General features: G+C 37.9%; 5 protein-coding genes across 6 annotated transcripts; 3 read left to right on the top strand and 2 right to left on the bottom strand.

The window, feature by feature from the left end:
• The first annotated feature begins 76 nt into the window (after nucleotides 1–76).
• Mob4 (MOB kinase activator 4) lies at nucleotides 77–4,046 on the top strand. Its single transcript, XM_076628104.1, has 4 exons — nucleotides 77–235; nucleotides 685–1,058; nucleotides 1,152–1,286; nucleotides 1,374–4,046. The coding sequence occupies exons 1-4, from the start codon at nucleotides 176–178 to the stop codon at nucleotides 1,468–1,470; spliced, it is 666 nt and encodes a 221-aa protein (XP_076484219.1). The 5' UTR covers nucleotides 77–175; the 3' UTR covers nucleotides 1,471–4,046.
• Nucleotides 4,047–4,114: 68 nt separating this feature from the next.
• Rpp25 (ribonuclease P protein subunit Rpp25) lies at nucleotides 4,115–20,111 on the bottom strand. 2 transcript variants are annotated; one of them, XM_033328978.2, is made up of 5 exons: nucleotides 19,960–20,111; nucleotides 4,966–5,076; nucleotides 4,715–4,893; nucleotides 4,526–4,642; nucleotides 4,115–4,458 (listed from the first exon to the last, which is right to left on the bottom strand). In XM_033328978.2, exons 2-5 carry the CDS (start codon nucleotides 5,074–5,076, stop codon nucleotides 4,230–4,232), a joined length of 636 nt encoding a protein of 211 aa, XP_033184869.1. In that variant the 5' UTR covers nucleotides 19,960–20,111; the 3' UTR covers nucleotides 4,115–4,229. The 2 variants fall into 2 exon arrangements, with proteins under 2 accessions (XP_033184869.1, XP_076484220.1); XM_076628105.1 differs by lacking the exon at nucleotides 19,960–20,111 and adding an exon at nucleotides 19,681–19,767.
• Nucleotides 8,289–12,939, top strand: LOC117154201 (Tyrosine decarboxylase 2). The gene is made up of 14 exons (XM_033328973.2): nucleotides 8,289–8,358; nucleotides 9,054–9,279; nucleotides 9,427–9,540; nucleotides 9,785–9,836; nucleotides 9,922–9,992; nucleotides 10,105–10,347; nucleotides 10,559–10,684; nucleotides 10,761–10,999; nucleotides 11,096–11,270; nucleotides 11,371–11,536; nucleotides 11,628–11,680; nucleotides 11,770–11,975; nucleotides 12,036–12,122; nucleotides 12,296–12,939. The coding sequence occupies exons 2-14, from the start codon at nucleotides 9,079–9,081 to the stop codon at nucleotides 12,432–12,434; spliced, it is 1,872 nt and encodes a 623-aa protein (XP_033184864.1). The 5' UTR covers nucleotides 8,289–8,358; nucleotides 9,054–9,078; the 3' UTR covers nucleotides 12,435–12,939.
• Nucleotides 14,701–18,781, top strand: LOC117154202 (tyrosine decarboxylase). The gene is made up of 3 exons (XM_076628101.1): nucleotides 14,701–15,628; nucleotides 15,928–17,384; nucleotides 17,483–18,781. The coding sequence occupies exons 1-3, from the start codon at nucleotides 15,428–15,430 to the stop codon at nucleotides 17,487–17,489; spliced, it is 1,665 nt and encodes a 554-aa protein (XP_076484216.1). The 5' UTR covers nucleotides 14,701–15,427; the 3' UTR covers nucleotides 17,490–18,781.
• On the bottom strand, nucleotides 18,804–19,732 carry LOC117154205 (peptidyl-prolyl cis-trans isomerase H). The gene has a single exon (XM_076628106.1). It carries the CDS (start codon nucleotides 19,432–19,434, stop codon nucleotides 18,880–18,882), a length of 555 nt encoding a protein of 184 aa, XP_076484221.1. The 5' UTR covers nucleotides 19,435–19,732; the 3' UTR covers nucleotides 18,804–18,879.
• Nucleotides 20,112–20,150: the final 39 nt, after the last annotated feature.

The raw sequence follows: 20,150 nt of genomic DNA, 5'->3' as shown, positions 1-20,150 counted from the left end.
ATATGTAAACATCAAAGTATACATTATTTTTAAATGGAGAACCAAGTGCCACCTAGTTGTAATGGCAGTGATATGGTGTCGCTACCCTCTACTAGGCCGACATTACGACACTCAGATCTTTTTTTTATTTGATTCAATCGAACGTGCACACTAATCGAGTGCAACAACTGGAAAAATGAAGATGGCGGACGGATGTGTATTCTTCAGAAGAAATAGACCCGGAACTACAGCAAAGGTTAATAAAAATGTTAACTTTCATGAGAATTTATTGTTCTCATGTCCTGTAGGCTATCGTTCAATGATGGTTCGATTATGTACAACGTATTTACAGAAATATCCAAACGCGTTTTTGACATATCTTTGGAAAATCAATGAACGCTCTATAAAGAAATTATTGTTTACAAACTAATAATTTATTATATTTCGTTTACATTGTTTTAAATTTTCAGTAACGTACTAATCGTGTCTAAATGCTAATACGCCCATAGTTACATATTTGTAGAAATACATTTTACTGATAAAGATATAGATTTTGATAGATAATATTTAGTACAATATTTACTGTTTTTTAATAATTAAGTAATTATTATAATAGATTGTACACGTAATAAATGAGCCATGTAAGTGACACTGGTTGTTCATTTCTTATTAAACATTCTTAATTTAGGAACCTTCTTTGTTTAGAATTTCTGTAGGTGGCCTGATGAACCCTTTGAAGAAATGGACAGCACGCTGGCCGTGCAACAATATATTCAACAGATGATTAGAAGAGATCCATCTAATGTTGATCTAATATTGAAAATGCCAGAAGCACAAGATGAAGCAGTATGGAAATATGAACATTTAAGACAGTTTTGTATGGAACTCAATGGTTTAACAGTAAGACTGCAAGCAGAATGCCATCCAGAAGCTTGTACTCAAATGACAGCTACTGAACAGTGGATATTTCTGTGTGCTGCACATAAAACACCTAAAGAATGTCCAGCTATTGATTATACACGACATACACTCGATGGTGCAGCTTGTTTGCTTAACAGTAATAAGTATTTTCCTAGCAGGTATATAAAAATAGTATCGAAAGATTATTATAGATAATTAGAATATATAAATATTTTTTATCTATCTCTCTATTTCTTTATGTTTTATTTCAGAGTAAGTATCAAAGAATCTTCAGTAGCAAAACTTGGATCTGTTAGCCGGAGAGTTTACAGAATCTTCTCTCATGCATATTACCATCATAGAACAATATTTGATGAATTTGAGAATGAGACTTTTTTATGCCGCAGGTAGAATGATTAATCATAAAAGCATAGATAGAAATATCAGTATTTTATTAATTCATTTATTTTGATCATTAATCTTTTTTGTTTTAGGTTTACAGCATTTGTGACAAAGTATAATTTGATGTCAAAAGAAAGTTTAATAGTACCAATTATGGAAGAAGAAGGAACGACAGAAAGTGAAGCGTAGAACTTGAATGTTTATTTATATTGTCCAAAATTGATTTGTCAAATTTAAGGTGGTATTGTAGTCTAGAAATTTGAAAAAATCGAAATTTTTTTTTCATATTTCCAAAGTTTAGACATTCAAGAATATGCCCTTAAAAGGATTTTTCAGAATTTCAATTATTTTATGAGTTACAGCTATTTTTGTGACGCAGCATCTGCTTCGGTCCGACCGGAACAAATGAACAGTAGACGGTAGACGTTGTCCGAGTAAACTTGTCTCAAAACTTTAAACGCGTTTTTCTCGAAATTACTTTTTTTGAGTTGGCGTGCACGATATCTCAATTTCTAATGAACCGATTTATTTTAAATGTGATCTGAATATTCCTTATATACTCCTCTATCGTCCGGACCACGCTCAGCTCAAAATCTTTAATATTACTATTTTTTAAACGTTCGGAATTGTCAAAAAAACGTGCGAAATAAGAAATTTTTTTTTAAATGGCCGTCATTTTGTGAAAAAATGTTGTATTGACTTTTCCAAGATTCAGACGATAGCGGCATCCATACTAATTAAGAATCTGTTCGCTTTTTTTGTTTCAAATGACTAGAAGGGTTGATATGCACGCCACGACACCCCATTTTTTTGGCAGCACCCACTTTGCCAGCTCATAACTTTTTAAATATTGAGTTTTTTTTCAGTGAATTTTTTACGTAATCTCGAAATATCAATAAACAAATGCTAAAAAGGAGGATAGCAAAAATATTTTTTGTTTCGCTTGTACAGAGCTTCAAAAATCGCCCGAAATTCATGCCTCTAGACCAGAATACCCCCTTAACGAAATCATTGGTAATATTGATATATCGCTGAAATATCTCTTGTAGTTCTAATTATTACAAGAGTATTGAAAATTTTTGCTAATCTGTCTAGAAATATATCATTAGAATTTCTTGTTATTAATTGAATTAAGATTCATTTTAATACAGTCTTTGCTAACAGGAATTTATTGTATAAAGTAACTTTTCTTGCTTAAAAATTATATTTATAGTATTTACTTATCATTGAATGTGTAAAGCGTGGAAGGTATAGTTGAAGTTATGATCCAGCCATTACTAAGTCTTTGTATAAAGATGAATTTATTTTAAACAAATGTATTATACCTTCTACACAATACATTAAGTTAAAATAATTCTGTACTAATGAATTTTACATGAGTTTACGTTGTTAATGTAACAAAATAATTTTAAACATTTTTGAAAACATAATTTTACCAAATGGCATTTCATGAAATAATATAACAAGAAATTCAAGAAAATTTAAAGTAAAATTATTCAGTCTTTTACATAGCATATCTTTATATATTTTGTACCTTCTTTTTTGTATAAAAATATTTAATTTTATTGAAACTAATTATAAATTTAGATTTCTTTTTTGTAAGTAACCTTATTACGATGTGTTTGACTAATTCGAAATCTAACATTAAATATCGATATTTTTTTCTTACTTTATTGAGTCATCATAAAAAAATGGATATATTTACTGTAGCAAACGTTATCAATATAACGTAACTATAATCATCGTGCAGTAACCAAATGAAGCAAACACTTATATGCATTATTAGTAATGATAGTAAATGTGTAGTGTTCTTATTTATAACATATTTATCTTATGTGGGATTGAACTTAAAATGTTGACTTTCTTCTCCTGTTACCGGTATAACTCTTAATATCGTATAGTCCGTTTAAAAACGTTACATTTTTATTGTCTGTAAAGTATTAAACATAAGAAGGATGATACAGACCTGTTATATTATCAGGGCACACACGTTTTTAAAAATGAGACTAGAGAATACAAGTGAATATTATTTTTTAGTTTGTTTTATAATCATTTATCTATATTAATTGACATTAATTTTTTACCGATTAATAATTCTGCCAATGAGAAAGTTGAAAGTGTTCTCTAGTTTTCTCGGTAAGAAAAACAATATCAGTGCTGGGAGATTATCCATACTACTGCCGAATACTTAAGCTCCATAATAAGTAGTTTATAGTAGTAATTGACATAATATGAAAATGAAAAAAAGAATTAAGAATACTTTGGAATTTATTGGTTTATTAATGTATCAATCGCGATTAATTCAAACAATGTTTTTTGTAAGCTTATACGAATTTGATACTAAGAATATATTACTACAAAAAAGAAACAGAAATAATTGCAAAAATGTACTCTCTTCCAGTTTCACCAACGGTGAGAAACATAATCATCATGAAAGAATTTTTTAGTAATTTCATTTACTGTTGGTGAAATGTGATGTTTGCTAATCGTCTATTGCGAATAACTTTTTCTAAAACCAAAAGACAGAAGATCTTACAATTAAATTTCTGTAGAAGGCACTGTAATTTTCATAGTGTATGTTATAAGTCTGCAATGTGCATGCATGCTATTGTAACACTGTATATATAATTTGTAAATAAGAAATCTAATAACGATAAGATCAGTTAATAGAGATTGGAATATGAGAAATACACCGAAAGCGCGTGATTATTTCTGTAATAAACATGCATGTACTGACAAGGAATAAACTTTTTACTTAATAAGAACCATTGTATCGCTCTTTCGTGTGCATAAAACAAATATGATAGAATTAAAATTCTTACAAATGTACAAATTTTCGGAGAAAATATGATTTTTTATTTAAAATTAAAAATTTTTGTCTCTGATTATATACGAGTTATTTCAGATAGAATTTTATATACAATACAATTTAATTTCTCTCGCTTGTATTATCGACCATCGTTTGCTCTTTTCCTACTCTTCTTTGGTGGTGCTTCTGTTTGCCCTTTCGTTTGCTCTTTCTTTGGCCTTTTTTGACCAGCCCTCAATCCCATAGCTGCGAATTCCCCAGCATCCGCGCGGGTCACATTACTACCTGCTTCCTGTTTCTTACCTTCGCATTCGTTTTTCATTTCTTGGCCATTTAAGAATTCTCCATTATCACCAGGCGCCTGGTAGCTGCACATTAACGTCAGGAACATGATATAACAATATAGTTATACAATTTTACAAAATAAATATTTACCCAGGCACTGATGTGTCTTTTACTTCTTTTGTAAGCAAAATAAATATTTCCGGGACGTGGTAAATTTGTACATTTTCGGCGGTTTCATTCTCCTTTCTCTTCTCCGACTCCTTCGACCTTTAATAATACATGTACCTCAATTAAGAAACAAACAGAGACTATCATTTCTTTCCGTGTTATATAACTTACTGTATAAAACGTATTTTAGTGATTTGATGAAGATCTTTTTCTTTCATTTTGAAAATTTCCGCACAGGAAATAGCTTTCCCAACAGCTTTCCCTACCGCATTCCAAACAACGTTGTTATAATTTGAGAATTCTTTCAACGCGTAATCGAGAACATTTCTAATTTTCGAGCCACTTTTTACCTGAAAACATTCCCATTAAACAACATGCTATGAAAATGTTAATCTTTTATGAACTTTTATTTCGACACTTACTTGCATTAGAAGAAATTTTTCTGGTAAATCTGGTATAGGAATTCCCGAATCTGTTGGCTCAGGTTCCATATTTTGCATCCATTTCTTTTTATTCAATTTTGGTCGGACCATCTGCAAGAAAATCAATCAGTTACTGAATGAATATTTATTGAGATTTTTACGATCTATTAAGATTTCGAAAAAAATATTTCTGCTGATTTTCGTAATCTTAAAGAGAATTATTACGAGGGTAGAATCATGAAAGAGCGGAGGAGACCACGTCTCTCTGCCAGTAGGTCATGAGTCCGCAGGCATCGGTTCTTCGGCGTGCCATTCTTGGAACCATTCATGGAACTTGGAATGACCGAGTACAGTCTTGCACATAAACCTTTCTCGGTTTCATCCTATCTTATCTTCTCTTCTCTCATACAGGAATATTTAAATATCTACAATTCCTTCAAGTTGCTAATCTTGAACTTGGCTTACATCAGATTCGATTATATTTTATATAATAAATAAAAATCAACTTATTTCCATTAGAGGTGTAATCAGTTAAATGTACATTTATTTTTATTCTTATTAAGATAAAATCAATCAGTGTACAGTAAATTTCACTTTCTTCAGTTACTTGTAATTCGACGCCAGGCTAAACGATATGTCGCGTTTCAAGTGGAAAATGACCATCATTGGTCAGACACGGCGCTCCGAAGCCATACCGATACCTTCACTCTGTTAAAAACAATTTAATCCTTTCAAGATACACTTTTTTGACGAATGAACGCGACAGCATAATAGCGTAGAATATAATACACTCAAGTTTGAAAAAGTACCAGCTGATTATAATTTTTTAAGTGACATATTGGATTACGTTTTGTCGCTTAGCGATATAATAATTTATATTCCTATAGATCTCAGTGGTATCAGAAAACTTATAACTTGTCTCAGTTGTCTTAAGAGACATTCCATTTCTACAATATAAGAAATAAACAAAGACCTATATAGAAGAAATCTTGCATTAACGAATACCATATTCGCTCGTATTCAATCCTCTGTCATTCGAAAATGAAATTTCATAGATTCAACGATCGAGACAATTTGACGATCATCGTTTAATATCGATTCTCCTTAGCACGAAACTGAGACATCCTTCTAAAGACGAACAAAGAATCTACCTACGAAATAAACCTCCTACCCTAGAACGTCGATATTTAACTATAACAACCCTTAACCATTCAAAAATCGAGACTTTATATATTCGACAACCAACGTACGATTCGACGATCATCAATTAATATCAATCTTCGCCAGAATGAAACTGGGACGTTTCTCGAAAGTTGGCGTTCAGTGTAATTTCTGGAATTCCGAGGCGAACTTGGAAAAAGCATCGGCGGTCTGAGGGATCCCCTATGGAAACTCCATCAATATTTTCCAATCAGCATTCGATTGCACGGTACATCCCTACCCCTCTGGCTTGTTCGTAGTCGGGGGCAAATACGGAGGGTGTAAGGGGGTCGCAGTGTAGGCGTATATGGTGGTGGTATGCGGCATAGTCGGCATAGCGCCGCGACTCCCCGACGCCATATTGCATTATTAAGCACCCCTATCAGTTTCTCACCCCTGCATTCCAGCATTATGAACGTTTTTATCCCTAAAGGGCGTCGTTTTGCCTATGTGAAACGAAACGAGTGCTTCCACTGGTGGATACTAATTCGATTCTCACGTTATTTCATCAAGATCCTTGATCCTTGGAAAACCTCTGATCGTTTCTTCGCGCGTCAACTTCTTCATCTATGGAAATTATACCGGTACGCGTATCCGGAAGAATTTGTTGGACAGATACCGACGCTTCTTCCGATCGATTACGATTAAAGATTTAGGCACGGAGCGCTTTCGATGTACGTCTAGTTCAGCGTTCGCTACGTCACAAATCATTATTTGTCCTATATCGGATACAGAAACTGTTACGTTAGGCTCGTGCACGTCGATGGCGGCAGATAGATAGTCGACAACATCGCGTTTGCGTCGTTGAATTACGATTTCTATGTTAGTGTGAGACTTTGTAGAGAAGGAAAGTAACTTGTTAAAAGGAACTAATGGTAAACAGAATTTCCAGCGTTTGATCGTTCAATCTATAACGAGGGAATGTGTTTCATCGATGTCGGTGAACTAGTTAGAAACATTGTTTCTTAGCCATCGAGTGTTTCTCGCTATTCGACCCGATATGTTTTGTTCGAGCAACGAAGGAAACTAATTTCGACGTGACGGGAGATCTGACGAGATTCTTCATGTATCAGAGGATTCTCTAAACGAGAGAACGAAAGGTCAAGGAGTTCCGGACCACTTTTGGTGCAGCTGCATCGCTACGACTTTTAAAGGGAGAGAGGACGAGATATTCTGCGTCTGACACCTTTTTAACCATACCTACGCGCTCTTTTCCCACCGTAATAAACCATCGGGCGCTCAGAAGCCTTGCTTCCAATTTATTCGAGTGGCCAACTCTTCTATGGAGAAGACGCTCAACGATTTCATCGCCAATGAACGGCGCAAGCCGTTTTCAGAAGTTTTCCTCCAATACCCCGGAGGAGAACTACGCTCCCTCGAACGATTGTATGAACATTTCCGAGTCAATCGACCTGCAGAATGAAGTTTCCCCGCGCGAAGACCTTCCTATTCCCTATTTCATCGTATGACCTATTACGAAATCAAACAACCATCCAACGATGCCTTCTTAAACAAGTTCGTTAGAACTCGTTGTTTCGTTAAGAAACCGTGCTCCTCTCATTGATAATACACGTAACGATAAACTACGTAATCAGTGAGTGTCACAGATACGACTGTAAATTGTAAAGTCTACCATTACATCACTTTCTGGAATCGTCTATGGAACATCGTCAAGTTCATTATCGTTCAAGGACACCTCTTAGAAGCTTGCCAGATTGCTAGAAGATTGCAGCCAATCAGAAGCACGTGTCACCCTTCGTAAAATTCCGTCCAATCTAACGATCTATATGATCAAAATTATATTCACCGGTAGAGAAGTAAAGAACGAATTTTCAAAGAATACACGATTTTGACTAGGCGCGGCCGTTAAAGTTTCGTAAGAAAGAGCAAGCATGAGGTTACTGATTGAACGAAGGGCAGTCGGTGCCCTTACGTGTCTATTTCAATCTTCCCTTTAACGGAAATTGCGTTCCTAGCCATACATAGATCCACCCATTTCTCCCGCTCGTCCTTTCGAGGATCCGCTAAGAAGATCGCACGGAAGGACGCGTTTGCGCAGGAATTGAAGAATCCTCGCTCCCTGGATCCTCGATATATCCGCGGTGGTAGGCGAAAGTGCGGATTGTTCGGTCGTGGCTCATTCAACGTACACCGGTTGGACCTTACGATCTTCGTCGTCGTCGCTAGCAACAGGTAGGACGGTCTTCCGCGTGGGGACTACGAATTTTCCTTCAAGTCCTTCCGATCGTGACAAAAAGTGAAATTACAAAATATATCCAAACATCTTTCCGCATCGTATAACGAGATACTGCGGTAATTTTTTTTACGTTTTAAAGGAAGCAAGAGTGTCTGTGTCGAGGGTTGATCCTTCGAGCGAATACAATTCTGCATTCATCAATGTTCTCACCAATTAGTTGTCTTTATTCGACGTGTTGTTCCAGTGAAACTAAGAAAGTTTCTGTAATATCTTTATCGTATCGTTTATCCCTTTGTCGACGACCGACGTATATATACGTTCAGTGCGAAGCATCAACGTAGCCGACAAATCCATATATTATACGTTCGACGAGAACGAATGATAAAGACGAAAGACAAAAGTTTGCGCTTTTGACGAGCAAAATATTAAAATTTTCCTTTCGCAAATTGATAGGAAGATTGTAATTTTGAAGTTACTGAAAGTAAGAGTGTCTATGTAATTCCGCGTTTACCAATTTCTTTAATTTCATTGACGAATTAATCGTGTCGCATTTAGTGGCAGATACAGAGTGGAAAAGGGTTCATCCTTATCGAGCTTGTGACAGATATTATTATCGAATTAACTAGAAAGTAGAACAACAAGCAAATTCGTGATAACTGTGATGATAAACGAAATCACGTTCTATCCAAAGGTTTTCAAGGACCAAACAGATCATCATGGACATTCAGGAGTTTCGCATGCGTGGCAAGGAGATGGTGGAGTACATTTGCGAATTTATGAGTAATATTCACAACCGGAGAGTAACACCGGACGTTGGCCCCGGATATTTGAGACCCCTCCTACCATCGGAAGCACCGCGGGAACCTGAACCTTGGCAGGACATCATGAGGGACGTCGAATCGAAGATCATGCCCGGAGTAAGTGAAAAGTAGTAGAATCACTTTTCATTCTCTGTGACTTTGATAATGTTTACAAGTGATGAAAGAATTTTAAGATTTTCACAATGAAAAGAAAAACAACGTGTAAATAAAAAGAGATGGATAAAAGGAGGAAAATATTTATAGATAACTCACTGGCAACATCCACGGTTTCACGCGTACTTTCCAGCTGGAAATTCTTTTCCATCGATTCTTGGCGATATGTTGTCGGATGCAATAGGTTGCATTGGGTTTTCATGGGTGAGTTCAATATTTTTTTTTCTTCCTTTCGAGAAAATTACTTAACATCCGCGTTGCGTATGTAACATCTCTATAAATATATGTTACGAATATAACATTTCCGAGGATGCTGAAGTCGCATCGATACACGAAATTCAATTTTCTCGCGAAGATCAGGGTACGAACATGGATTAGAAAGATTTGACGGATCGCTCAAGCCTGTTTGTTCGTTCATTTCTGTATTTCGACGTTTTATTTGTTCTAGGCGGCCAGTCCAGCCTGCACGGAGCTCGAGACGATAGTCTGTGACTGGTTCGGTAATTCAATATTATTCCATTAAATATCAATCGAATTTATATGAAGTATTACAGAACGAATATCATCGGGTATACTAAATTGCAGGCAAAGCTATTGGTCTACCCACGGACTTTCTTTATTTTAGCCCTGGTAGCAAAGGAGGTGGTGTGATACAAGTAAATACTTTGATATTTTACGAGAATTAAACACTTTCTGCTGGATTAATTAAATAACCTAATCGTTATATATAAATCGTAGGCTATGAGATAACAGTTAAACGAATTTTAGGGCTCAGCTTCGGAGTGTGTTTTAGTGTGTATGCTGGCAGCAAGAGCTCAAGCTATTGGTAGATTAAAAGAGTTACCTGCTCACGCACATTTGGACGAAACTGCTCTTTTAGGAAAATTAATGGCTTACTGTAGTCGCGAAAGTCACAGCTGTGTCGAAAAGGACGCGATGATCTGCTTCGTAAAATTAAGGATTTTGGAGCCCGACGACAAGAGCGTTCTTCGTGGTGAAACTTTGCGTCAGGTAGAATTTTTCTTTCCGATTATATTTATATTTAACACGTTCGCTACCACAGAGAATTGGTGATCGAATTGTATTAGAAAATTCTCGTAATCTTCGCTTGTATGATACGTATCGTTGTAAGTTTTAGCAAGTTATATACGCGAAAGTGATATAGCAAACGTGTTGATTTTGATTAAAAGTTCCTTCTTCGTCATCGTGCAATTTTCTTCAGGCAATCGAAGCTGATACAGCCGAAGGATACATCCCCTTTTTCGTTTCAACTACTTTAGGCACAACTGCTTGTTGCTCCTTCGATAATCTCAGAGAAATCGGTCCAGTTTGTAAAAAATATCCAGGCGTAAGAATATTTGCGATTTTCAAGCTACGTTATCGCGTATATTCAGCCCCAAAATTTGTATTATGGCTGTCGATAGGTATGGTTACACGTGGATGCGGCTTACGCAGGCAACTCGTTCATTTGTCCGGAACTAAAGTACCTGATGGCTGGTATCGAATACGCAGATTCTTTCAACACCAACACGAACAAATTCCTATTAACGAACTTCGATTGTTCCTGTCTCTGGGTTCGTGACAGATTCAAGCTGACTGGCGCGCTCGTCGTCGATCCTCTTTACCTGCAGCATACTCACGCGGATACAGCCATCGATTATAGGTACTATCGATTTCATCGACGTTGTTTATTTCATTAAAAAAACAAGCATCGTTTGTTCATTCAACATCCGTTATTTTTAATTTTTTGTTTGCCCAGACACTGGAGCATACCACTGAGCCGACGATTTCGTTCCTTGAAGCTGTGGTTCGTGATGAGAAGCTACGGGATATCCGGTTTGCAGGCCTACATTCGAAATCACGTTCAATTGGCGAAAAGATTCGAGGCGTTGGTGAGGAAGGATTCGAGATTCGAGCTCTGTAACGAAGTTGTGGTGAGCGACTCGCGAAGACAATACGAAGACAGCGGTGAATCAAGGCTTGGAGTCAAGGTTTATCGCGTTACCAAGTTTTATTGTATTAAATGGTTTTCAGTTGGGCCTGGTTTGTTTCCGAGCAAAAGGCACCGACAAGCTAAATCAGAAGCTTCTCAGTGCTATCAATGATTCTGGAAAGCTGCATATGGTGCCAGCCAGAGTGAATCAACGCTTCACGATTCGTTTCGCACTTGCTGCGCCGAATGCCACCGCTTCTGACGTTGGTTAGCAATATCTTGCTTGATAATACCATTCTTACACGTTTCTTTTACTCAATTTTTACTCTATTACTCAATTCTTATTTTTATATCGTAGACATAGCGTGGAGCATAATCACGGATTATCTAGCTGAGTTGTTAGAGTCCAAGGTGAGCGAAATCTCTCCAATTGGAATTTCGTTTCGCTCTTTGAATGTTCTTGCGTATTACGTGTATCTTTATTTTATCTTCAATTGCAGGATGTCATGGACGAGTTGACACAGAGGAAAATGCTCGAGGAGAAGAAGAGGGCCACTTTGGAGCAAAGAAGGTCCTTCTTCGTCCGCATGGTGTCTGATCCTGCGATTCAGCCTGGTTTTACGAAGACGCCAAACAGGACAGGGGGAAAACTCGATACTCAAGCAACCATCGGTGGTATCGGTTCGAATCCTACGAACAGCGCAACGTAAGACTTTGCTGTATCCTTAAAATGGATTACAGAGATTTAACAAAATCACTGATTTAGTATGTCTGACGGTAGACGTTCGTGGATATCGTGGCCACTGGCGTATCTGATGAAGGACGCCGCCGATACTAGCGAACTATCTCTTAGGCACGTTGGAAAATATTCTGCAAATTTCTATTTTATCTTCTCTTCTTCTCTTTAAAACGATATTTCACGTTTTTCTTCTTTCCTATAACGAGATTGAAACTTTGCATTTACATCGAATATTCGAAATCGTCCTTACATCGTGTTTTCTTATTAATCGAAGGAAATAATTTTAGATTTCGTCATCTGGATACCATGGTACGGCTGAAAGCAAGCGGTACCGGAAGTCGTCGCGGAAGCAGCAACGGATGCAGTCCGGATCCATCGCCATCCGCTTCGCCGTCCCGTGGAAGATCGCCAAATGGCAGAGCGTAAAACCTTGCCCGATCCTTCATCGTTTTTTTTTTCTCTAAAGTTTCGAAAGTTTCTCCAGATACATCGACAGGAATGAAACTTATATAACGAAGCAACAACGATTCTCGCAATCGAATCACGTACGGATACTGCCGACGGAATCGTCGATTAAAAAGAAACGGTGCAAGATTCTCAAACAAGAAAATTCCCTTAAAATTGCTCAGCAACAGTCGACGAATGAAAATATGGTCGAAATTGATCGACGACCCTGTTTGATCGTGGCATCGTTTTTCGTCGCCTGTTTAGTCAGCCCTTCGGGACTGTGTGCAGTAGTTGCAAAGTTTCGCGTTCACGGCTCGACCGAAGGAAGCGGCTCGATAGATATAAGTACATCATCTTTACTTGCTTATCGATCTGTTTATATAAGTGTGCTCTCTTTGGATCGCGACAGAATCGTGTACCACGTGAAACACGCTACGTATGTAACATATTATTCTATCCAATATACATTACCTATATGATATATAAAGCGTGCTCTATATAGTAAAATGGATTTCTTCAAGTACAGAAACCATGGTATTTCCAATTATTCACCACATCATCTGCAGTCGTAATTGTTTTCTGTCGTTATAGAGATGTCTGTGAATTGGCCCGGGCATGGAGTTAGAAAGGGGGAGGGTGGGCAGTGGAATAAAAAAACATGAAACGGAAACTCGTATCGCGGGAATATCGAAAAAAGGTCATAAAAAGCTATTCGTTACACGATCGAAAAGGTTGGGGTCACGAGGGTGAACGATGTACCTGGACCGTTTGCTTGGATATCGTTCTCTCTCTCTTTTTCTCTCTTCTAAGTATCCAGTGACATTTATATTCAATTTCGTTTCGATTCCATTTTCGTAGAACTCATTTGCGAAAACGGGATCTTGTTATGAAAACGAAAACGTGGCGCGTGGCTCAGTCATCACCCGCCGAAAGATGCTACGTCAAGCGAAAACGCGTAATCGTAAATTGGTTCACTGGAGAAGGGGAAGCTGTCGATAATGTCGATCATTGGCAGAATATTGGTAATTGAACGAGCGACAAATACTATCCCTTACGTAGGCTGTTGCATATTAACAGAGATCAAAGGATAGTCTCCAATGTCGAAAAATAAACGAGCGTAACTTATTGTAAGAAAAACCTATCACGAGGATACTTCTACCTTTTTTTTCTTCTTTAGTAAAAGATGCAACACCTACAAATTCTAACTAGCTAAATAATTCGATAATAAATAGAAGAAAATATGAACACAACGGTTCAACGATAGATCGAATATACTTCTCTCCCACCTTATGAAAATTACATTTAATTGTTTTAAACTATGAATTCAATTTACTTCGATCTCCCCGGGAAGCTAACTTTCTAATTGTTTGGGGTATAGCGGTTTTTTGATCGGCAACTTGCCCGAAGCTAACGCGAGTCAAATGGACAATGGCCGGCGGAAAAAAGGGAATCAGCGGTGGAATTAATTAATTCGAACTGAATGGCAATCGTATCGACACCCTCGATCGAGAATCCAATTCGAAAACGTCGGTCGCGAGCAGACCATGCGTGAAGGTAGTGGCGAGAGAGAAAATGGTGTTCGCCATGTGTCTGCTTGTATGTGTTACAAAGATTGAGCGGTGACCTGTCACCGCTTCTACGGGGTGTTGTAAATGTAGGTGAAGAGTAAACGTCTATTTATAAACGGGGGAGGAGGGGGCGAGTTTACTCCCCGTGCATCATCGACAACACGCTGGCTTATTCAAGCAGCGACCCCCTCGATACATCACCATTGATGTCGACCACCCTTCTTACGAATTTTCGTTCAGATTTTTGGCATCGATCCGCGAACACTATCCGCGCGGGTGGCAATCGATTTTCTAATCGTCGAATTAACTCTCTTCGAACGATCGGTACGAAACATGCCAGAAATTTCAATTACTGTTGTTTCCTTTTCTGAGAAAATAATTAAAAACAGTAACGGAGGTATCTTCAGCTGAAATAATTTTTAGTGAAATCTTGTAGGTATAAATTGCAAAAAAGCAATTAAAATTTAGTAAAAAAAAAAAAAGAAAAAATGTTCGAGCGAGAAAATTGACAATTCTTTAAAAATCGTATCACTTTTTTTTTTATAAAGAAGGTATAAGTGTACCGGTGTACACATTTGAGGGAAAGAATGAATTATCACGTCACACGTGGGAGGGAAAAAGCGCTGCTAAATTGGTTGAGTGGAAGTATGACGAATTTTATGGGTTGGAGAGAAATTTCGAAGGGGTGTGATCCCTTTTTTCGAGCAGGCATTTACGTAAGAAGCGTTACAGTAGGCGCCAGTGTCGTAATCCAGAATGAAGCAGGTAAGTTAATATTTTTCACGATAGGCGAAGCTCCGCCTTAATTTTATCTGCGTGAGGCAGGGATGTACGAAGAGGAGGCGCGCATAAAACTGACCGGCGCTATGCCAGGTGCCACCAGTCTCGGTTCCAACACGGGACAAACCTGTTACGCGTTTCTTTCCAAGTGGGATCATGTTCTGAAACAACTCAAACGACCATTTTCAAATTCCTTCTCCAAGAGAAACGTATTGAAACGTTCGAGTGATATATCTTCGAAGTGGATCGGATTTTCTATCCGCCAATCAAAAAGAAAAAGTGAGTGAAAAACGCTTGGATATTTCGAAAAGTCGAAATCGTAGAGTAGCTTGAGAAATAAAACGCAGCAACCGACTCTTTCGGAATCTTTTGGAAAAAGAAAAGTAAAAGCAACAAAGAGAAGTAACGTAAAGAAAAGAGAACACGTAAAGAAGATATTTCATCCCAGGTATTTCTTTGCTTGCGAATGACGTTTATTTCGTCTGTAATCCCGATAAATGGCGGTGAAAAATGTCACGATCACGTACACACGCTTTAGCCGAGAACGTGCTTAATCAAACATGAGTTTCATTGGCACGCACTAGCCCGTCTCTCCTTCGAATTACATTCCAGCCGGCAATTATCATGAACATCGATGAGTTTCAAGTACGTGGCAAGGAGATGATCGAGTATATTTGCGAGTATCTCCGCACCTTGGAGGGAAAGAGGGTGACGGCGAACGTGGATCCAGGGTATCTAAGGCCCCTACTTCCCAAAGAAGCTCCAGCGAAAGGGGAATCATGGGATGCCATAATGAGGGACGTCGACAGCAAAATAATGCCCGGGGTGAGTGTCAACTATGGGCTCGATTATCGATCCCCCTTCGTTGATTCCGACCTCTTTCGATGTTAATAATATTCACGAATACTAAAAAAATAGGAAAAACCTGGTCGATCATAAAACAACACTTTTCATTATCGTTAGATCATCCTATTTCCAATATTTCTTTGCTAATTTAATGTTCGTGTGTTGCGGAGTTTTCAAACTCATACCTCGACATTGAAAAATTCGTATAAAAATTTTTTTTACAAATCTTTACGTCCAATACAAACGTCGATTACTGAGAAAACACGGATGGTTTACAGATCACACACTGGCAGCATCCACGTTTTCACGCGTACTTTCCAGCGGGTAACTCGTTCCCTTCGATCCTCGGGGACATGCTGTCGGACGCAATCGGGTGCATAGGTTTCTCTTGGGCGGCGAGCCCGGCCTGCACGGAACTGGAAACGATCGTACTCGACTGGTACGCAAAAGCGATAGACCTACCAGCGGAGTTCCTAGCTGAACACAAAAGCTCGAAAGGTGGTGGAGTGATACAAGGGTCAGCCTCCGAGTGTATTCTGGTCACCATGCTTGCGGCACGTACCCAAGCGATTCGAACCTTGAAGGAGCAAGACCCGAACACCGAGGACTCGGCCTTTCTGCCACGGTTGGTCGCCTATTGTTCCACAGAAGCTCATTCCTGCGTCGAAAAGGCAGCGATGATCAGTTTGGTGAAGCTTCGAGTTCTTGAACCAGATGAAAAAGGTTCCTTGCGAGGTAAGCGACTGGAATCTGCGATCCGCGAAGACGTGGCAAACGGTTTGGTTCCGTTTTATGTCTCCACCACTCTTGGCACTACCGGATCCTGTGCGTTCGATAATTTAGTCGAAATCGGACCAGTGTGCAAACTGTATCCTAACATGTGGCTCCACGTGGACGGTGCTTACGCTGGGAACGCGTTCATTTGCCCGGAAATGAGGCCGTTGATGACGGGTATCGAGCACGCAGACTCGTTCAACACGAATCCCAACAAGTGGTTGCTCGTTAATTTCGACTGTTCCTGCCTTTGGGTACGGGATCGAGTGAAGCTCACGTCGGCGCTCGTCGTCGATCCATTGTACCTTCAGCACGCTAGATCCGGAGAATCTATCGATTATCGTCACTGGGGAATTCCTTTGAGCAGACGATTCAGAGCGTTGAAATTGTGGTTCGTGATGAGATCGTATGGAATTACAGGATTGCAGAAGTACATAAGGAACCATATCAGGCTGGCGAGACGGTTCGAGACTCTGATGAGAAGGGACAAAAGATTCGAGATCACTAACGATGTGAGAGTTGGTTTGGTCTGCTTCAGACTGAAGGAGAGCGATGAGATCAATCAGGAATTGTTGGCGAATATTAACGCATCCGGCAGACTTCATATGATCCCAGCTAGAGTCATGGGAAAGTATATCTTGAGATTCTGCGTGATCAAGGAAAATGCTACTGACGATGATATCGATTATGCTGTGGACGTGATCGAAGAACACGCGACGGAGGTGATGCTCGCTCATTACGAAGGAACAGAAGACGAATTTAGGGCGAAGGGACCAAAGAGTCCCGCTGCATTGGACAAAAAGCTGGTACGAAAGTTCAGCTTCACCAGGAGCGTGACGAGGGACGTTTACAAAAGATCCATTTCGAAATCGAGTCTCCACGACGGTGCTACGCCCATCATGGTCGTCGATGACAACTCGCAGGTCGATACCATTGAGGAAGACGTGTTCTGCAACAGCAGGTAGACCACACCTCAGCTCACGGTGCCTAAGAGGAGGGACCAACTGCTATCGTTGCCGTGAGCTGCTGACGATGATGATCGGTGTAATGTTTTTTCAGGTCGTGACGATCCCGATGATGATATCCAGATGATTCGTGAATTATGTGATAGGAATGCCTCTCGAAACCGGCCGGTCTTGTTTGGAATATCACAACTCCGTTCATCATATCGTTGTTTTTTAGGGAACGAGCAAATCTTGCGACCGAGATAAGTTTCCTTCGAATTACGATAAACTGGAAATTTCGTCCGATAGAAACGATTCTGAAGGTATTTATCGAGAGTGATCGATGAAGAAAGTCTGAAGGGTGTTGTCGATCTAGTGCATTGCACACTGGTCATCGTTTGAGACATTGATACATTCTATTTATTGAAGTTTACTGGAAACCATTTTTCGAGATGTTGGTAAATCGTTTGGGAATTTGCCTTTCTACGCACGATTTTATGCAACGTAAGTGCAACTGGAATTTATTTTCATATTTATTCCGCAACCAACCAAAGCAAGAGATTATGTGCTGACGAGAATAATTGTTCGAATAAACTGTACTAGTTTTGCAATTGAGAAACGATATAATAAACGTGCCCGATAAAATAGAAGAGAAATAATTGTTCGTAGTATAAGCAATTTATCGATTCGTGTAACAATTCAGAGCATATTAAAAAGGAAAAAAATGAATATGTAGCTAGGCAGAAATAAGACTCACTGTTAAGTACATCGATTGTCTCTTAGGCTATTAATAGATATAATATTAAATTATTCCATGAACGAATTATGTACGAATAAAGGATAGTTCTCGATTAGATTACTGTAAATTAGATACGAAATGAAGACCTAAATATTTACGGTTGGAATTTTGTCAGTCGACGCTGATCATAGTGTTAGATAATACACACATTACACGTGTTTACTTTGGGTGTTTTACTTCTGAGAAGACCGATTCGAGTTGTAAGTCGCATTGATATTTCAAACGTGTTTGGATTTTTATCCAATCCAATACAATGTAGATTATATTAATGACTATTTATTTCGTATGTAAGTTTAACGGAATAAAATTGAAATTCGTAAAACGATAACTTTTTTTTATTTTTATCGTATCAAGAATTTTTAATCACGGCTTTAGTTCCTCGAAGTTATCAATCCGTCGATCAAGATGCAACTTATTAACTTTTAAGTACAATTAAGCAGGTCTTGATAGGCAATCTCTATTAGTAAGAAATCATAAGATACCTGAAGGCAATGTAAGATGCAGACAGCTCCGAAGTAAATCATTACAATCATAATTACCAATTTAGGCTATAATTATAACTTATTGAAATATATTTACTAAAAAAACTATTTAAATATTAGAATGGGAAAAGGTATATGATTTTAAAATAGTACCCTTATTCTGAAGAAATATGTCAAACTTTTTTATAGCATATCTTACATTTAAAAGTATAAAATATAATTAGTTAGCTATTACATTTGTCCGCATTGAGATATCGTCACAGGAATTTTTGGTTTGTTGTTTGGCCCTGTGGGAACATTCTCTACTTTCCTCATAACTAGAAGTCCATCGATAACTCTTCCAAAAACAACGTGTTTACCATCCAAGAAATTACATTTGGCGCAAGTGATGAAAAATTGACAGCCGTTAGTGTCTTTGCCACTGTTGGCCATGGATAACAATCCAGGTGAGTCATGTTTTAATGTAAAATTTTCATCAGGAAATGTTCCACCACCATAGATGCTTATGACTCCAGTACCATCGCCATTCACAAAATCACCGCCTTGAATCATGAAGTCTTTAATGACTCTATGAAATATGGCACCTTTAAAACCTAAAGATACACCGTCTTTTCTGTACTCTCCGGTGCAGAATTGTCGAAAATTCTCCGATGTTTTTGGACAAACATCTTCGAAAAGCTCAAAAATCATTCGTCCGATTTCTGTAGTGCCTACAGATACGTCGAAAAATACCACTGGATTATTCGGATTTCGTAGTTGAGCTTGAATTTGATTCCAAGTTGGCATATTTGTATATTTTGATTAAAAACTTTAAAAAGTTTTCTTGCTATATTCTACTATACTATTATGCTTCAATTAAAATAATGTTGCGGCAACATAACCTCTTCACCTTATGAACACGTTTCTTGTTTTAATGTTTGAGATTGAAAAATCTGGTATCAAAGTGTTTTTTTCCACTTCAATCTAATAAGGCTTAACTAAATTTGTTTTTATGTAATTACAGTACGCTTTTATTTTTATGAATTCTTTTACCTTACGTTTGAAGCACAAGACACAAACACCTTAGGAATGCTTCGTCGAACTGATCACAAACGCGGGAGAAATATATTAATGCTAAATATAGGTTAGAATTTAATGCTAAACAAAATTTAAACTAATATTAGAGAGTATAACGATATATGTCAAAATTAATTATATTTATAGATACGTAACAAAAAAAATCCTTTTATAAAGAATACTATCATACTTTGTAACAAATAAAAACACGTGTATGTGTGTATTTTCTTATTTTTAAAAAATATTAGTACTTACTTTTTTGTCGGTTGCTTTTCTACGGATTTAGTAAAGACTTATTGAAATCACTTAACACGTTACAAAATGATACAAAATGTAATTATGAATTATAACTGTTTCCGTCAGAAAATAATACACACTTGTATTTTGGCCCAACAACACGTGGTGAGTTTGGTTACTAACTTCATACTGGCAAAACGCGCGGTAAT

Source organism: Bombus vancouverensis, chromosome 3, assembly GCF_051014615.1.
Source record: "Bombus vancouverensis nearcticus chromosome 3, iyBomVanc1_principal, whole genome shotgun sequence".
In the NCBI taxonomy this organism is placed as follows: Eukaryota; Metazoa; Arthropoda; class Insecta; order Hymenoptera; family Apidae; genus Bombus; species Bombus vancouverensis.
Note: the sequence above shows the minus strand (reverse complement) of the source record. Positions and strands in the feature narration are given on the sequence as shown.